General features: G+C 42.2%; 1 protein-coding gene and 1 long non-coding RNA gene across 2 annotated transcripts; one reads left to right on the top strand and one right to left on the bottom strand.

Annotated features, from left to right (window-relative positions):
• Window positions 1-7,983: 7,983 nt before the first annotated feature.
• LOC110700195 (hepatoma-derived growth factor-related protein 2-like) lies at window positions 7,984-10,467 on the top strand. The gene is made up of 6 exons (XM_021877700.1): window positions 7,984-8,290; window positions 9,208-9,317; window positions 9,393-9,540; window positions 9,620-9,750; window positions 9,983-10,216; window positions 10,309-10,467. Exons 1-6 carry the CDS (start codon window positions 7,984-7,986, stop codon window positions 10,465-10,467), a joined length of 1,089 nt encoding a protein of 362 aa, XP_021733392.1.
• Window positions 10,468-18,803: 8,336 nt separating this feature from the next.
• LOC110700183 lies at window positions 18,804-19,338 on the bottom strand. The gene is made up of 2 exons (XR_002507163.1): window positions 19,232-19,338; window positions 18,804-19,047 (listed from the first exon to the last, which is right to left on the bottom strand). It is a non-coding gene; the product is annotated as an uncharacterized LOC110700183 (long non-coding RNA).
• Between the last annotated feature and the right edge of the window lie 282 nt (window positions 19,339-19,620).

The raw sequence follows: 19,620 nt of genomic DNA, 5'->3' as shown, positions 1-19,620 counted from the left end.
ATCAAATGAAAGTAAAACACATTCAAACAAAGCTTTTTAAATCAATTGAAAGTCAAATTCATTCTATAAAGCTAATTGAATCAAATGAAAGTCAAACACATTCAAACAAAGATTTCTAAATCAAATGAAAGTCAAATACATTCAACAAAGTTAATTGAATCAAATGAAAGTCAAATGCATTCTACAAAGCTAAACGAATCAAATGAAAGTCAAACACATTTAAACAAAGCTAATTGAATCAAATGAATGTCAAACACATTCAAACAAAGCATTTTGAATCAAATTAAAGTCAAACACATTAAAACAAATCTTTTTGAATCAAATAAAAGTCAATGCATTCAATAAAGCTAATTGAATCAAATGAAAGTCAAACACATTCAAACAAAGTTAATTGAATCAAATGAAAGTCAAACACATTCAAACAAAACTTTTTGAATCAAATTAAAGTCAAACACATTCAAACAAAGCTTATTAAATCAAATGAAAGTCAAATGTATTCTATAAAACTAATTGAATGAAATGAAATTCAAACACATTCAAACAATACTTTCTGAATCAAATGAAATTCAAATGCATTCAACAAAGCTAATTTAATCAAACGAAAGTCAAATGCATTTTACAAACCTAAATGAATCAAATGAAAGTCAAACACATTCAAACAAAGCTAGTTGAATCAAATGAAAGTCAAACACTTTCAAACAAAGCTTTCTAAATCAAATGAAAGTCAAATGAATTCAACAAAGCTAATTTAAACAAATGAAAGTCAAACACATTCAAGCAAAGCTAATTGAATTAAATGAAAGTAAAACACATTCAAAAAAATCTTTTTGAATCAAATGAAAGTCAAATGCATTCAATAAAGCTAATTGAATCAAATGAAAATTAAACACAGTGAACCAAAGCTTTTTGATTCAAATTAAAGTCTAATGCATTCAACAAAGCTAATTTAATAAAATAAAAGTCAAATGCATTCTACAAAGCTAATTGAATTAAATGAAAGTCAAACACATTCAAACAAAGCTAATTGAATCAATTGAAAGTTAAACACATTCAAACAAATCTTTTTGAATCAAATTAAAGTCTAATGCATGAAACAAAGCTAATTGAATCAAATGAAAGTCAAACACAATCAAACAAACCTAATTGAATCAAATGAAAGTAAAAAACATTCAAACAGAGCTTTTTGAATCAAATGAAAGTCAAATGCATTCATCAAAGCTAATTAAATCGAATGAAAGTGAAATTCCTTTGCATAGTCAATGAAAGTAAGTGAAAGTAGAGAGAGAAAGCTAGAGAGAGAAAGCTTGTTTGCCACCAGTTTTTACTTGCAAAGCTTGCTTGGGCCATGGCTAATCGTAAAAGAGGGAAGGCAAAGAAGAATTCAGGATCGAAGTCTTCCTCTAAAGAAAAGAAAAAGAAAAGATACAAATTAAAATCATGCAAAGAAAATGTTGCTGATCAAGAATTGGTTTCGGATGTGGGTTCGACCAAAAGCTGGCTCGATGGTGATGTTATTGAAGAACAACCGATTCAAGAAGTCGCATAAAAGATCAAAGACCATCATAAATTTGATTTGAATCAATGGTTGCAGGTAGTCTCTTTCCCTGTGAATAATTCTTCACCTGTGCCTAACTCTGTTTTGGGTTCTGGAATTAGTTCTTCCAATCCTTCTCCTCTGTTAATGATTGCGGATGATATGCATGATGTTGATGTTAATAATAATGGTGGGATTAGTTCTGCTCCATTGCTGAATTTTGAGGGTATTTCTAGCCCTAAACCTTTTTCCCCCAATTGTTCTTCCCCTGTTTTGCATAGTACCCCTGTTTTACATACTGAAAATTCTTGGGGTGGTTTGTTTAAGAATGTGATTGATGAGGGTTTAAATCTTAAAGAACCAGTGTCTAATTGCAGTACGCATAATCGGATTGGTAATAATGGCTCTAATCTTCTTCAATTGTCTAAGGAAGATGTGCAACATGAAATTGATTTTCGGGATTCTGCAATTGTTTGTTATGTGTTATGCACCCATCCCCCATATTCTGTGATGAATGGCTTCCTTAGAAGGATATGGGGAAAGTTTGGAATTGATAGGGTGGCTTCTTGTGATAATGGAGTTTTCTTAGTTAGATTTCGAACTCGAGATGCTAGAGAACAAGCTCTGGCTGCCGGTCCCATTATGTTCGATAGGAAACCTGTGATCACTAAGAGATGGAGTTCTGATTTGAAAATTCGTGAGGAAAAAGTGTCAGATGTTCCTATTTGGGTTCGTCTACCTAATTTGGATCTGAAATTTTGGGGTAGAGAGGCTCTGATGAAGATTGTTGGTTTGATTGGAAACCCGGTTAAAACTGATAAAGTTACTGCTCAGAAGGAGAGAATTGCTTATGCCCGTATTATGATTGAAATTGAAATTAATGGAAAACTCCCTAATTTCATTGAATTTCTTGATGAGGAGGGCAATCAAATTAAACAAGTTGTTCAGTATGAATGGAAACCAGTAGAATGTCTTGGATGTATTGGAATGGGGCATGTTGAGAATGACTGTCCTAATCGGTTTCTCAAAGTTAATAGACATAAACCAAAACAGCAGAGTTTTAGAGAGAAGCAGATGATCTGGAGGCCTGTTCAGAAGCCAATGCAGATAACCCATGGTCCTAACGGGGAAGCTATGCTTGGAACAGGAAAACAGTTTGTGCAAAAAACCTGTACAAAAGACTGTGCAAGATATGAAGGGGTATACTGTAAAAAAGAAAGTTGAGATTGTTGTTAATGTGAAAAATAGGTTTGAGGGGCTGCAGGACATTGATCAAGAAGGAACTACTGTCTTGGATAAACAAGGACAACAGCCTAAAGGTTCTGTGCAGGTGAATTTGGTGGAGAAGAAGAGGGCTCTGAATGGTGTGTGGGAGAGGGGTGAATGCTCTTATCAATTACATGGATAAGTGGGGATTCTGGAATGTTAGAGGTCTAAACCAATCTAGTAAAATTTGTGACGTGCTCTGGTTCCTAAAGCATCACAATATCGATTTGTTTAGCCCCATTGAAACTAAAGTGAAGGCTAAGAAGTTTGGGAAGGTTTTTGAGAGTTTTAGGAATCAATGGTCTGTTATAACTAATTACAGCAAGATTGATAAAGGCAGGATATGGATCATTTGGTAGCCTACTTTGTTCTTGGTTCAGGGTGTGAGAATTGAATCTCAATGTATTCACACTCATATTACTCATAAAGCTACTGGTGTGTCTTTTTGGTGTACCATGGTTTATGGTCTGAATGTGGCTATTCATAGAGAGGAGCTCTGGTGTCATATGCAGGAAATCAGTGCCACATTTGATGATCCTTGGGTTGTGTGTGGTGATTTTAACAAAATCTTGAATTTGGGGGATAGAATTGGTTCTCCTTGTTGTTTGAATGAAGTGGAGAAGTTTAGAGACTGTTTAAGACACTGTGGGCTGATTGATTTTAAAACTGGAGGCTCTTTCTTTACTTATACTAATAAACAGCAGGGTAGTGATAGAGTGTGCACTAAAATTGATAGAGTGTTGGTGAATGAGAAGTGGTATGAAGCTTTCAACAACACAACTGCTGTTTTCCTTCCTGAGGGCCTTATGGATCATTGTCCTTGCATCATTTCCATGTTTGGGGAAACTGAGAATGTCAGGAAGCCTTTTAGATTCTTTAATATGTGGACTGGTTTTCCAGGATACAATGACATTGTTAAACAAGCCTAGACTACTGAGATTAGGGGCACAGAGATGTTCATTCTAGTAAAGAGGCTACAGGCTCTAAAAGCTAAACTCAAATAGCTAAACCTTGATCAGTTTTCAGACATTGAAATAGCTGATACAGTGGCTGCTAAAGATCTTCAGAGTTGTCAAGAAAAGCTGTGTTTGGATCCTGGTAATGAAAAACTCATTCAAGATGAATATGTGGCTAGAGAAAAATATGATACTGCCCACAAAGCTAAGTTCCAATTCCTGAGGCAAAAAGCAAAACTTCATTGGCTTAAGGAGGGTGATGTGAACTCTGCTTATTTCCATGCCTGTTTGAGAAGCAGAAGAGTGCATAATAGAGTTACTAACATCAATGTGGATGGAGTCACTACTCAGGATCCCTCTCTAATTGCAAATGCATTCATTGAGTACTATAAAGGCCTGTTAGGTAACTCTTCTGTGCCTCAACAGAAGATTCATCCTAAGGTCATTGAGGAAGGGGCTGTGCTTAATACTGATCAGCAGGTGGCATTATGTAGGAGATTTGGAGTTGATGATGTTAAAAAGGCTTTGTGGAGTATAGATGAAGATAAAGCGCCTGGACCTGATGGCTTTTCAAGTAAATTCTTCAAGACTTCCTAGGAAGTGGTGAAGGAGGATCTGAGTAAAGCTGTGTTGGGGTTCTTTGATCATGGTAATTTGCTGAAACATGTGTGCACTACTACTCTCACTTTGATTCCAAAAGTTGAAAATGAAACTTTAGTTACTCAATTTAGACCTATTGCTTGCTGTAATGTGATTTACAAAATCATTTCTAAAATGATCTGCTCTACATTAAAGGAAGTTCTGCCTGCTATTATTGATGAGTGTCAAGGTGCTTTTGTAGCTGGTAGGTCAATTATGGACAATATTTTAATCTGTCAAGATGTCTTGAAAGATTATAATAATAAAAGGAAATCTCCAAGATGCACTGTTAAGGTAGATGTGAAGAAAGATTATGATTCAGTTCATTGGGATTTTATTAAAGGCATGCTGGTAGCTCTTGGTTTTCCTGATCAGTTTGTCCAGTGGGTGATGGTGTGTGTGTCCTCTCCTACTTATTCTTTGATGCTGAATGGTGGTCTTCATGGTTTCTTTCAAGGCAAGAGAGGTGTTAGGAAAGGGGATCCCATGTCACCTCTTTTGTTTGTGATAGTCATGGAATATCTCACAAGGCTACTCCGGAAGGTGGGAAAACTGAGACAATTTAAGTTTCATTATAGGTGTAAAGGGATCCAGCTCAATCACATGATTTTTGCAGATGATTTGATGCTCTTCACTTATGGGGACAGGAATTCAGTGGGTTTGATTTTTAGAGCTCTGAATATGTTTAATAAGGTGTCTGGTTTACAGGCTAACTCAGAAAAAACAGCAATCTATTTTGGTAATGTAGATGACAGTACAAAGGCTAGCATTCTGAATTTCACTGGTTTTGTGGAAGGATCAACCCCCTTTAAGTATTTTGGGATTCCTTTAAACTCAAAGTACTTAAAGGTGGCTGTTTTTGATGTGCTTATTGACAAAATGCTACATACATTGGTATGTTGGTCAATCAGGAACTTATCTTACTCAGCAAGGGTTGTTTTAATAAATTATGTTCTCATCAGCCTTCACTCTTACTGGGCTTAGTGTGTCTTGCTGCCAAAAACTGTTATTCAAAGAATTAACCAGCTCTGCAGGGCTTTTTTATGGTGTGGGTCTGCTATTTTGTCTAAAGCTCCTCCTATTGCTTGGACTAATGTTTATATGGAAAAAAAATTTGGTGGTCTGGGAATTAGGGACTGTGAAAGCTGGAACAAGGCAGCCCTAGGCAAATACATTTGGCAGATTGCTAAGAAAAAAGACTCTCTTTGGGTTAAATGGGTGCACAATGTCTATATTAAGGATCAAGACTGGTGGAGTTATAAACCAAAGAAAGCTGATGGCTGGGCTTGGAAAAAGATTTGTAACGTTAAAGAGGAGCTCTCACAGGGTTTCAGAGATGAGAACTGGACAGACAACAAGTATTCCATTGCTGCAGTTTATAAATGGATGCAGAACAGTGTTGAAAAGGTAGATTGGACGGATTGGATCTGGAACAGATATAACATCCCCAAAACTTATTTTATAGTTTGGCTAGCTATGCTTAACAAACTCAAAACCAGAGATACTTTGATGAAACTGGGAATAAGTAACACTGATAGATGCCTTCTCTGTGATGCTGCAGTGGAGAGTCATAAACACCTGTTTTTTGATTGTCAGTATAGTAGAAGATGCTTGTTGTTAATAGGGAAATGGCTTGGAGTCAGAGAAATCCATTTTGATATTCAGTAAACATGGAAGCACTGGAAGAGATGTTTCAAAGATCCAATTTTCAGAAAGATCAGTTTTGCTAGTCTTGCAGATTTAGTGTATCAGCTTTGGTCTGTTAGAAATACTACTTTCTGGAATCACGCTATTCAGATTCCTGAGATCTTATGCCACAAGGTTTGCTCAGAAGTTGTAGATCGTTGCCACCAACTGATCAACCAGAATTGGAAAAGAAAGCACTGTCAATGGTTGAGGAAATTAAGGGATACTATGCCTTCTTGATTCTGTTTTTTTTAGTGGCTATTTTGTGTTGTCTTGAGTTTTCTTTGTTGTCCTATTCCTTTTGCTAAGTGCCCTTCCTAGAAGGTGCCTTAACACTTGAGTTCAGGTTAGGTTTGTACTGTTTTTTTCTCCCCTTTTCTGTTTAGATACCCTTTCTAGAAAGTAAGTTTTCAGAAAAGAGGATGAGGTGGTGGAGTGCCCTTTGGGGGCTGTGTAGTTTGGAGGTTACAGTTCTACTTCGTGTATTTTCTGTAACTTTTCTTTTCCGGTAATAAAATTACTTTCTTACCAAAAAAAAAAAATCGAATGAAAGTTAAACACATTCAAACAAACCTAATTGAATCAAATGAAAGTCAAACACATTCAAACAAAGCTTTTTGAATCAAATGAAAGTCAAATGAATTCTTTCAAGCTAATTGAATCAAACGAAAGTCAAACACATTCAAATAATGCTTTTTGAATCAAATTAAAGTCTAATGCATTCTACAAAGCTAATTGAATCAAATGAAAGTCAAATGCATTCTATAAAACTAATTGAATCAAATGAAAGTCAAACACATTCAAACAAAGCTTTCTGAATTAAATGAAAGTCAAATGCATTCAACAAAGCTAACTGAATCAAATGAAAGTCAAATGTGTTTCGGGGTTTTTTGATGTCCTACGGGAGAGTTACAATTCCGAGACTAGAACCGGACGCCTGTACCTGCAAAACAAACGGAGGCTCCGAGTGGTTGGAGCTCCGCCTCTGACGGTCAAGTTAGTACTTGTTTAAGGAGAAATTAATGCGGAAAGAAGGTAAAGTGTTTTCTCTAGGTGAGAGTAATAATTGAGCGTAACCCCCCCTAATGAGGATTAATGGGGGTATTTATAACCTTAGGAAGTGTGCCAATCCTAGGTTTAGGTTAACCTAGGGCTGATTGGGCTTCCCTTGGAAGTTGGTCCTAGGTGGCCGGTTTTTCCATTTGGCATGGAGGATGCCACGTGTCGTGACATAATAGGTCCATGGTCAACAAATTGGTGCGTGCCACGTGGCAGGCCCTGGCAGGTCCAATTAGAGGTCACTTGACAGGACCTGATTGGCCCACGTGGCGCATTCTAATTGGTGGGAGCAAAATCCCTTAATCATTTGCCCCTCACAGGTGGCACGTGACTGGTCACATGTCACCTGTGACAGGTGTCGGCTTGTAACAGGTGACGGCATGCTACAAGTGTCGCTTGGTGAGAGGCTGGGAGTTTTTCCCGCTAATTTTTGAATTTGGAGAGTCCTTTCAACTTTCCCTATATAAGGCCTGGTGGCTTCAAGTTATTTCACACTTGTGCAATTTTTGTAAGAGAACACTCAGACCCCTGAACCTGCTCTGACAAACTTTGACTTTGTTTCCTATCGCCTGCTCTAACAAGCCGGCTGATATTTGGATTACTTCCCAGATCTTCGTCAACTTCTCAGTCGTTCAGGTAACCGTCTGTTCTCTTATTCTTTTACATTTCTTTATTTTTCTCTTGGAAATGATATCTCGGAAGTACACGAAACGACCTAGGTTAGTGATCAGCCGGTCACCGGGGACGACTGAGTCTAGGACTAGGAGTGTCGCCTGCCCCTTTTCGAACCAATCTTTGCCCTTTACACAAAGTTCGACTGTCTCTGTGTCTATGCAGAACATAATGGCCAGAACAAAAAGAACAGCCAGGATCACCAATTCGGACGGCTCCTCCTTCCAGGTGCCGATTAGTAAAACATTTGACCAGACGCCAGATGTTGAAATGAACCAAGGCGGCTCGGCTGCCGATAGCTCTGAGGGAGGGATCAAGGTGGTCCCTTCCCATTTTACCGTAGACATGTCTACTCCTTCTCTCGTCCCTTCTGAAGGAGAGGAGGCGGGCCCCTCCGGGAGAGGGGAGGAGTCGGACTCTTCCGAGAGCGATTCTGATGCCAACTCTTCGGGTCGCCTTTCTCCTGCTCCGAGGAGAGGCACAGCCGCCTACATGAGGCGAGACTCTCCCATACAGTCGAGAAGGGGGACAATTGGGCGGAGCCATCCGCCACTCAAAGAGAGAAGAACACCCCTTACTACTGCACCGTTTTGAAAGGCCGAATCAAGGCCATGTCAGAAAAAATGGGCAGCTTCATAGCGGATCATGTAATGGGTCCTGGCTTTTTAGTTTTTGCGCCAGATCCAAAAGACACAATCGTCTGGCCGGCTGGGACTATTTATGATAGCGCCTGCTTTGGCTGCTATGAGGCGGCCATTAGGGCTGGTCTGCGTTTCCCCTTACATCCGCCTGTTCAACAAATCCTTGAAGGATATGAGTTGGGGTTATGGCAGTTAGCCCCAAATTCCTAGTTCAACATCCTCGGCTATGTAGCCGGATGTGAAATGTATGGGGCAGAGCCGAATTTCGAGGCATTCACCCATATGAACTATCTCAGCCGGACCCCTAAGGCAGGTGGTACTGGCTAGTTTCAATTGACGAGCCTTAGAGGCTTCCTCATGACAAGAGGTAAAGAGAACAAATGGAAGGATTGGAGAAGCACCTTCCTTATCATTGAAAGTCCAGACAAAGTGCTGAAGGAACGCTTCAATAGGTGGAACAAGGACCCGCCTCTTCTAGCAGGCGGTCGCAGCATGCCGCATGTCCCTCACAAAGCTAAAAAAGAGATCCTGGACCGAGGAGTCTTTAAAGTAGAGACTAGGGTCAACTCTACTACAGGGGTACGAGAGCAAGTACCCCTGAACTGTGTCCCAAGTTACAAATGGCTCTATGATGAGTACTTTCTGGCCGCTTGTGGCCTTAGCAGTCGGTGCTCTAAAGGTAGCTGACCTATTGAATACGTACTCTTGTTAAAGTATTTTTGAATTTTTCTAACTTTCGCGTTTCTTTATGCAGGTGAAGCCATGAGCAAAATAACCGCCTCCAAAACAGCGGCTGCTCTGCTACGAGCATCCGTCATGCAACAACACTCATCAGCCGATTCTCCCACCAAGGAGACGCCCTTAGTGAGTTCCCAGCAATTTTTTTTTTTTTTTTTAAGGTTGGGTTTATACAAATATTAACCATTTGTCTTTTTGCAGACGGACACACCAAGAGCTTCCTCCTCCCAACAGCCGGACTCCAAAGTCCAAAAAACGACAGTGGGGAGTTCACCTGGTTCTGCTAGGAAACAGCCGGCTGAAAAACAGCCAGCCACCCCGTCTCAAAATCCAAGTCGACCGCCTAGAAGTATGAAACTGCTCTTCTAGACTTTGACTCATTCTTCTTTCACCTTCATGCCTAATGTTTCTATTTCCTTTTGATGCAGCCGGCCCTCAAGAACCGGACCTGGTCAAAGTGGCCAAGTCCATGATTAAAGCCGTCCCTCCAGCAGAGAGAGACGCGGTCCGGGGTGTCGGCACCCTTGACCTAGATGGTATTACAGGGCTCCTTGCTGAGGTATAATTAGCGTATTTTTGCTGTTTATTTGTTCATGTCGTACATAATTTTGGAGCCTGACGCCTGCTTCCTCTTATAGTCCTTGCTGCGAGTACACAGTCTTCGCAGGCCAATTAATGCGAAGAACAAAGAGGTAAAGGCTGCTAAAGCCATGGCCGCATATGACTGTGACAAGGCAATGTTTCAAATTGCCCAAAATGAAATTTTGACAACTGATATTCTCTATTATCAGGCGCAGGCTACTTCCACTATTAGGACTGAGTTGGAGGCGGCCAAGAAGAAAAACGATCAGATGGAGGCGACCATCCAGAACCTTAAAGACGAGATGAAGCCTCTTAAGCTGAAGTCGATCCAGTACGACGACTTAGAGAAATCTTTAGAGCGCGTCAAGGATCGCCTGGAAAAGCAGGAGAAGAGCCTTACTGAAGAGCTCTCGGCCAAGGCCAAGCAAGAGAAGAAGGATTTGGTTCGAGACATGATAGAGGACTCGGCCCAAATCTAGCGCATGACCTGGACTCGCCTCTTTCCAAAGGCCGACTACACTTCTTGGGAAAGCAGTTTCGCCAATGCTCTGAAACGTATAACCAAGAAGTCCTGCTAGCGGCTGCCGAGGATAATGCGCTAGAGGAGGAGGAGGAGCCAATAGTGGCCTTGGTGCCGATTGGGGCAGATGCGCCTAAAAAGGGTGTCGAGACAAGCAAGAAGGATGCTTCTTAGAAGTAGGCGTCTCGTGCTGATCAGGCGGCTGTTGTTGTGGAAGATCTGCCCCCATCTTAAAGCTTATGTCTTCTTTTTTCTTTTCTTCGGCCTGCGTGCCGTCTGTTTCTGTATCCCTTTTACCCGGCCAAGGGGTCGAGGTCTTTGAATATTTTGCCGGTCTTTATGGTCGGTTTATTTTTGTATCTTTTTACCCGGCCAGGGGGCCGGGGTTTATGAACATTTGTGCCGGTCTTGATGGCCGGCTGTTAATATGAATTTGGCGACCATCTTTTGGTCGTCTTGATCACTGTTTTTTGCTAATTGAATTTTGTTTCATACTTATTGTGCCAAGTGTAGAGGGTCTTTTTGTCCGCCTGCACTTCATACTGACTGTTTTGGCTAAAAAAGTTTTGAGCAAGTATTAAGTACCGATTGCCTATGCCCCTGGACGACTGGTTGTCTTGGTTCCAGGTTAGGCAATTAGTCGGCCATTTACTTAGTCGGATCCCAATGCATTTTAGGAAACTCGTTTGGTTTGTAAGAAATACATCTTAGCAGGGATCATGGTACGAGAGCGTTTGGTTGCCTTTGGACAGGCGAACTCACCATACCTTTTTGAGCTTGAGTAGTAGGGTCACCAGGCGGCGAAGGCCGACTAGCTCCCTTGATTCGCTAATCTTTGCTGGCTATTTACTCAAGGTGTGATAACTCAGTAAGAATAAGCGGTTTATGAACACCTTTTTAAATTTCAAACCAAGTTTTAGGAGTGACTATAAGTAAATATGGACGGTACCTAGTCGTCGTCACTGTTGTTTGAGTAGTAGAGGTACCAGGCGGCGGAGGCCGGATGAACCCCTTTATTCGCCAATGTTTATTGGATATTAACTCAGAAGGTACCGGCTGTACTTATCCCCAGTAGTACAGTCAGTTATCCGATGTAGATGTTAACTACTAACACTCGTTGGACCAGTGAGAGTTATCCTTGTCTCAGAAACGGCTACGTGGTTGTCTTAGTAGACAGTCGTATAGGTGCCGTGTAATTAATTTATAGAACAATGTTCCACCCAAAAGGGAGCTGCTCTCTGCGACGAATTTCATCCGAATGGATGCATCCGGACGCCTGTTATGATTTTGGGACAGGTCGAATTAGTTTTTAAAGGTTGGATCAGTTGGCTTGGCACCTGGTCTGATCAATTCGGCCATAAGCCTTAGATAGTTCTTGGTGAACTATGTATGGGAGAGTAGCCGGTTGTATAGAACAGGCGGCATGCCCCTCTTAATTGAACGTGTATATAAAATGCATGGAGAGTAGCCGACTGTTTTTCCAGTAGGCATGCCCCTCTTAATACAAAATAAATGAATTGAAATAGCAAACTTTTATTAGTAGCTCTCGGCTATTTACATCATTCAAAAATAATACTTTTTGAGATTATCTACATTCCAGGTTCGAGGCAAGGGTTGGCCGTCTGGTGTTTCCAGGCGGTAAGTACCGTCTCGAACCTCTTCATAAATTCGGTAGGGACCTTCCCAGTTGGGAGTTAGCTTGCCTTACTCATTAGCCCTACCGACAGCTTCCATTTTTCTTAGCACAAAGTCACCCACTTTGAGTGGACGCCTATGTACTCTTTTGTTATATGATCTGGTCATTCTCAGGCTGTAAATTTCATGGCGCAAGGCTGCATTGCCCTTTCTTTCTGGGAGTGAGTCCAAAGCCAGACGCATGGACTCCCAATTCGCCTCTTCGTCGTATAACATTACACGAAGAGTCGGCTCATAGTGTTCAATTGGAAGAACAGCTTTTGCACCATATGTTAGGAGGAATGGCGTCTCTCCTGTCGACCCTTTTTCAGTCGTCCTAATGGCCCAGAGAACATGTGGTAGTTCATCTGCCCATAGGCCGCCTGCTCGTTCAATCTTCTTTTTGAGACCTTCTGAGATGATCTTATAAAAAGCTTCTACTTGGCCATTTTCTTGTGGACGGCCGACTGATGCAAAGTAGTGCGAAATACCTTGGTCTCCCAACCAGTTTTTGAGAACAGGCGTTTCAAATTGGGGACCATTGTCAAAAACCATGGACATGGGCACCCCAAACCGAGTGATGATATTTTTCCAGATGAATGAAATCACATCCTTTGTTTTGATTCCCTTGACAGCTTCTGCCTCTACCCATTTAGTAATGTAGTCGACTGCAACAAGTATGTACTTCCTGCCGCCTGTAGCAAGCGTATAGGGACCCAGGATATCCATGCCCCACTTAGCAAACGGTAGTGGGCTATGGATAGTAGTGAGATCAGTAGCCGGACGGTGAATTAACTTGCCAAACCTTTGACATTAATCACATTTTTTCACCATCTCCATTGCATCTGCTTCTAAAGTAGGCCAAAAGTAACCCTGCCGCCTACATGGGAAGCGCAGTAACCAGAGTGAAGATCTTCTAGAATCTCTCGTCCTTTTTCTGGAGTAACACACTTCAAGAAGGGTTGAAGGTACCCTCTCTTGTGAAGTTCTCCCTTTATCATTTCAAAACTGGACGCTCGCTTTTTCAGTGAGGCCGCCTGATAATGATCATTCGGCAAGGTGTCGTCTGTTAAGTATGCCCTGATTGGATTCATCCAGGTTGAACTTCTATCTAAAATTCCAATAGGATCTTCCTCAATGCTCCTTTTCTCCATAACCTCCCAGAAAACGGTTCTTGGAGTATCGCAGGAGGCCGAGGATGCTAACTTTGAAAGAGCATCCGCCTGGTTGTTTTCAGATCTTGGTACTTGAGTCAGTTGAAAGTCTTCAAGGGATTCGACTGCTTGTCGTACCGCCTGTAAATACTTAATCATTGCCGGATGGGTTGCTTCGTATTCGCCATTGTACTGACTCACTATCAATTGTGAATCAGAACAGGCGTCTATTTTTCTTGCCTTGGCCGCCTTGCACATGCGGATTCCGGCTAGTAAAGCTTCATATTCTGCCTCGTTGTTTGAGGCTTGAAAGTTGAAACGTAGAGCATACTCATACCTGTCGCCCTCTGGCGATTGACATATGATGCATGCTCCGCAACCATTTAAGGTGGAGCTCCCGTCCACGTATACCTTCCAGACTTGGTCTGGAACTTGAGAATCAGAGGGCCGAGTCATTTCTACAATAAGGTCAGCAAAGGCTTACCCCTTTACTGCTTTCCTGGGCTCAAATGTGACTTCGAGGCTCTGAATTTCTATTGCCTATTGATCATCCGGCCTGACGAATCCATGGTTGTCAGTGGCCGCTTGATCGGTTGATCTGTATACATAATGACTGTGTGTGCCAAGAAATAGGGCTTCAATTTTTTAACGGCCATGAAGAGAGCAAGACCGAACTTTTCCACTAAGGGATACCTCAACTCGGCATTTTTCAGTACGTGGCTGACAAAGTAGACCGGGAGCTGGCAGCTGTCTCTTTCAGCAAGAAGGACAACGCTTAGAGCATGGTCAGATACTGCAAGATACATGTAAAGCACTTCTTTGGGAAAAGGACTAACCAGCCTTGGCAAGGAATGTAAGTGAACTTTCAATTTTTGGAAGGCCGCCTCAGCATCCGGCCCCCATTCAAATCTTGCCTTCTTTTTTATTGCCTGAAAAAAGTAAAGGCACTTGTCGCCTGACCAGCTGAGAAATCTTCCTAGAGGCGCCAGACAACCTGTTAACTTTTGAACCTCTCGGACAGTGCGAGGCGACTGCATGTCAATAATCGCCTGCACTTTCTCAGGGTTCGCCTCTATTCCTCTCTGATTGATGAGGAATCTGAGAAATTTCCCAGACTCAACCCCAAATACACATTTCTTGGGATTGAACATGACATGGTGCCGCCTGAGTGTGGTGAATGTTTCTCGGAGGTCCGACAGATGGTCTGTCTGAAGCTTGGACTTAACAATCATGTCATCGATGTATGCCTCGACGTTCCTTCCAATTTGGTCAAAGAAGACCGTATTTATCATTCTTTAGAAAGTGGTCGGGGCATTCTTCAAACCAAACGGCATGACCGTGTAGAAATATAGCCCTTGATCAGTGACAAAGGTCGTCTTCTCCTGATCTTTTTTCCACAAAGGAATCTGATGGAAGCCAGAGTAGGCATCCATGAAGCACATCAAAGCATGGTCGGCTGTTGAGTCGACCAGACTGTCAATTTTGGGCAGGGGATAACTGTCCTTAGGGCATGCCTTGTTTAGGTCAGTGTAGTCCACACACATTCGCCAGGTACCATTCGGCTTTTTAACAAGTACAACATTTGCAACCCAGTCTGGGAAGTAACATTGCCGAATGAACCCTGCGTCAAGCAGCTTTTTAACTTCGGCGGCTGCCGCCTGACTCCTCTCTTTGCCATGGTTCCGCTTCTTTTGCCTGACTGGCTTCTTTTTTGGATCCACGGCCAGTTTATGTACCGCCAGGTCAGGACTGATGCCTGGCATCTCATGAACTTTGAATGCAAAGATATCTTTGAATTCCTTCAAAAGTTGATGAAAATCTTCACCCAGAATTTTAAGAGCAGTCGTCCCAACCCTGACTGTTCGGTCAGGACGCGAGTCATCCAGGACAAGGTCTGTATGCTCACCGGCCGGTTGAGGGCGGAATTCATCTGACCGCTCCTCTGCCAGTGATTGCTATTTTCTTTCTTTTCTTTCGGCTCCCAATTGGGCAGCCTTTCTTTTCTTGCCGCCTATTTTTTGAGCAGGCGCATCCTCCTTGACTTTTTCAAAGTCCGCTTTTTCACCACTTGGCCCAGAGGCCACCACAGTGGGTTTGATATCCGAGAGGTAGCACTCCCGAGCCATCTTCTGATCTCCCCTTAGGGAGCCGACTGTCCCATCATCTTTCTCAAATTTGAGCAGCATAAGAGATGGGATAATGACAGCTTTTGAATTATCTAGGGTAGGTCGTCCTAGGATCAGGTTGTAGGCCGAGAGTTCCTCAACTACTAAGAACCGGACCACTATGTGACGACCCTCCCTTTTCTCACCCAGGCGGATGGGTAAATCCACTCGCCCTACTGGGTGTACGACTCCTCCTCCAAACCCTACTAGAGGGTGGGATACCGGCTGTATGCAATCAGTCTTGTATTTGAGTTTTGACAGGCACTTGCTGCTGATAAGATCAGAGGAACTTCCGGTATCTATGAGGATTCGGCAAACTCTTTGGTTGGCCACTTTGCATTCAATAACAATGGGGTCATCATGCGGCCCTTTTACCCCTCCCAGATCTTCTTCTGTGATGACAATCTCTGGGAATGAACTTTTGGAGGACCGTTCTTGATGAACGGAATTAACATCTAGCCGCCTGATATTGTCTTTAGTGCCCCTGATAGTTGGGCCGCCTCCTGAGAAGTCGCCTGCAATTGTGTAGACGACTGCATCATCTGTATCAGAACTGTCGGCCTGTTGGTTCTTTTTGGTCGACTGCTTGTTCTTTGAGGAAGTGTTCCCCTTGGACTTCTTGACATAAGAGTCAAGGTCGCCTTGTTCAACCAGGCGATCCAGATAGCGCATGAGACTGATGCATTCGTTGGTTTCATGACCAACGTCTTCGTGATAATGGAATAATTTGTCTTGGTTCCGATTGCTCGCAGAACCCTTCATGGGGGACGGCTTCTCAATTGAGATCCGGCCCTTGATTTCGTTGAGGATAGCTTGACTATCCTTGCTGAATGCATACTTCGGGGAGTATGGTTTGAATTCTTTTTTCTTCTTCTAGGCCGGCTGTTTAGAGGAATCGGCCGCCCAGACCTCTTTTCTCTTTTTATCATCTTTATTGGCCGACTGCTTTGGTCGGTCTTCTTTTTTGTCGGACCTCCGTCCATCCGACTGCTTTCCAATACTACAGAGATCAGTCGCCTGTATATAGGATTCTGCTTCAATCAAAGCTTCTTGAAGAGTCGCAACCCTCTTTCGAACTAGATCAAACTTGAAGGTCGATCCATCCTTGAGACCTTTGAAAAAGTCAATGTAGGCTACCTCATCCGGCAGTCCTTGAATCTGTATCCTCATCAGGTTGAACCGCCTGATGTATGAACGGAGCCCTTCCTTTTCACCCTGCTGAATCGTCCCTAAATCAAGGGTTGTCTTCTTTGTAGGTATATTCATGGAAAAGTTGGAGGTGAATAAGTAAGCAAGCGTCCTGAAGTTGTTCACACAACCAGTCGGCAGGTTGCCGAACCATTGTTGTGCGATTCCTTTGAGAGTCGCTGGGAAACACTTGCACCAAGTGGGATCATACAACCCTTGGAGGTACATTAGGTTGGTGAACGCCATCAAATGGTCTTCAGGGTTAGTAGTGCCGTCATAGGCGCTTACTAGCACATTTTTAACTTTGGCCGGCTGAGCGGCCTCGGTAATTTCCTTGGAGAAGGCGGACGGTTGTTCTCCAAGTCTTAGCAACCGTAGTTGCCAGTCCAAAGGCTGGACATTTTTTGCCGCCTGTCTTCCAAACAGAGGTGGCTGCAAAAAATATTGTTGTTGTTGCGGTACATATGGCAAGTTTGGTACCGCCTGGTTTTTTATGAAATCCAGACCGGCAGGAGGTACTGCCTGTCTGACTCTCATGATTTGACTGAGTATACCTCATAGAGGTATTGTGCAGACTATCTTGGAAGTCTGAAGTGGAGGCCGACTCTGACAGTCGGTCATTCTTCTTCTACTCTTGGAGTAGCCGAGCGTCTGAGTATGTTTTCTTTGACTCGTCCGCCTGTATATGACGAATGGGCTTTCTCTTCCCTGGTGAGGGAAAACGGTACTTTGTCAAGTCAAGAATAGGCGGCTCCCACTTCCTAGAGTTAGGGTGAGGGGTCGCCTCTCGGCCTTGAACAGGCTTCCTTCTTCCTGAATGAGAAGGTTTTTTAGCCGACTGCTCCTTAGATAGAGAAAGCGTCTTCTTATTGATCAACTCTTAGATCTCCCCCTTGAACCCCCTCATGAAGGTCATGAGTTCGTCTCTTGTAATGGGGGCAGACCCTTCTGCCGCCTGTTGCTGGTCAGGCGGTGTACTGGCTGGATTACTAGGTCCAGCTTGGTGATCTACCCGTTCTTTCCTTTCGGTATGACGGATGCGTCAGGCCCTTAGGGTCCCGTATGAGGCTGTGTGTGTTTCAACCTCAACCTCAACCTCATCCTCAGTATCATGATCTGAGTAGACTTGAGGGTCGTCCAGTGGACGCCTCTCTTCTAGAGTCGGTACAAACGTTAATGCCATCTCAAAAGTACTCTCCCCACAGACGGCGCCAAAATGTTTCAGGGTTTTTTGATGTCCTACGGGAGAGTTACAATTCCGAGACTAGAACCGGACGCCTGTACCTGCAAAATAAACGGAGGCTCCGAGTGGTTGGAGCTCCGCCTCCGACGGTCAAGTTAGTACTTGTTTAAGGAGAAATTAATGCGGAAAGAAGGTAAAGTGTTTTCTCTAGGTGAGAGTAATAATTGAGCGTAACCCCCCCTAATGAGGATTAATTGGGGTATTTATAACCTTGGGAAGCGTGCCAATCCTAGGTTTAGGTTAACCTAGGGCTGATTGGGCTTCCCTTGGAAGTTGGGCCTAGGTGGTCGGTTTTTCCATTTGGCATGGAGGATGCCACGTGTCGTGACATAATAGGTCCATGGTGAACAAATAGGTGTGTGCCACGTGGCAGGCCCTGGCAGGTCCAATTAGAGGTCACTTGGCAGGACCTGATTGGCCCACGTGGCGCATTCTAATTGGTGGGAGCAAAATCCCTTAATCACAGGGTATCAAGACCATGTCTTGGATAAAGAAACACCTGTTAAGTGAACATTGAATATTTAAATCGAAAATTGTCCCTAATCGAGGTCATCTAACAGATGGATGATTGATGACCGCCATAGATTAGTGTGTAGTATGATTTACAGCACCGTTTCTTGTGCTGCGAGGACGTGACAGTCATAAATCATTTGCACAGGTACAGTTTGGAACTGTACTGGATAAGACCTATGAGAGTACTTTAATAAAATTCAGAATAGTCATAACACTACTACAAAAAGCATTCGTTTTAGACGCTTTTAAGCCATTTTTTCGACACAGAAAAGCGTCGCAAAAATCATTCTCGACTGAGTCGAGAATTTTGCCGACAACAAAAAGCGTCGCAAATCTCGACGCTTTATTTTGTCCAGATTTTTATACGATGTGTCGCAATTTGCAACAGTTGGCGCACTTTATTAACTTTGGCGACGCTTTTTCATGTCTATATTTTCTAATTTGGGGACGTTTTTTGTTGTCAATATTCTGTAAATAAATATCTAGATACCAAAATAAGATACATATTTTATTCACTGACAATTATTTCTAGCAACTAATATTACCAAAAAAAAAGATACACGTACAACAAAATTATGCCAAATATTTTTTATTTCATATAAATGTACAATATCTCATAGTAATGAGTTTTCTATTACAATAAATATAATTCCAACTTATACTTCATTCGTGACTAGTTGTAGTGGAACAAATTCCAAATCACTAATTCAAATCTTTAAATAACTAAAATATATATTTCTTCCACCCTTGAAATATTGCAGTGTTAGTTGTCCGCCCTCTTCTACCATTTCTCAATATATATATAATCTTTTTGATCCTGCAAACACATTTCAGCATATGCATCAATGAATACATCAACAAGCGAATCTAAATACAATAGTAGATCAAAATTACTAACTATACAGAGAATATAATATCTGAAAAATATTTTCCACCTAGTAATTTAAGCAAATCAAAATCACAACCAACTTTCATAACTAATTATGGAGTGAAGAACATACCAAAAGTATCAAGGCATCCATACACTCAGAAGAGAAGAGATCATTTGCCAAATTCTTAAGTTTTGATTTCTACAATGAATATTAATAATAGATGAATATGCAGAGCCATGATAGAAAGAGAAAGAGGATGGTGTGTACCTTTTTTCTTCTTAGCTATTCTCGTTACACGTCTAGTCGAAAGCCACAATTATGGTTTCTTAAGCTTCTTGGAAGGGGGAGTAAAACAAAGTTCAGATTGTGACAAAATGCTCAGACCTGCAATCAAAAAGGAAAAAAACAGCCATTAACCTTTTAGACTTTCTTTGGAGAATATATACCTTACCGCAGTATACCACAATTATGGTAACTCTTGATTCATACCATCACTAGAAGAATCATCATCACTATTC

Source organism: Chenopodium quinoa, unplaced genomic scaffold (assembly GCF_001683475.1).
Source record: "Chenopodium quinoa cultivar QQ74 unplaced genomic scaffold, ASM168347v1, whole genome shotgun sequence".
Taxonomy (NCBI): domain Eukaryota; kingdom Viridiplantae; phylum Streptophyta; class Magnoliopsida; order Caryophyllales; family Amaranthaceae; genus Chenopodium; species Chenopodium quinoa.
Note: the sequence above shows the minus strand (reverse complement) of the source record. Positions and strands in the feature narration are given on the sequence as shown.

Bases quoted from the DNA above. Each gene is read 5' to 3' on its own strand.
- LOC110700195 (XM_021877700.1), top strand. From the start codon at position 7,984: ATGGCCAGAACAAAAAGAACAGCCAGGATCACCAATTCGGACGGCTCC. The intron at 9,541-9,619 runs GTATGAAACTGC...CTTTTGATGCAG, and splicing joins TCCAAGTCGACCGCCTAGAA to CCGGCCCTCAAGAACCGGAC. The intron at 9,751-9,982 runs GTATAATTAGCG...CTCTATTATCAG, and splicing joins TTACAGGGCTCCTTGCTGAG to GCGCAGGCTACTTCCACTAT.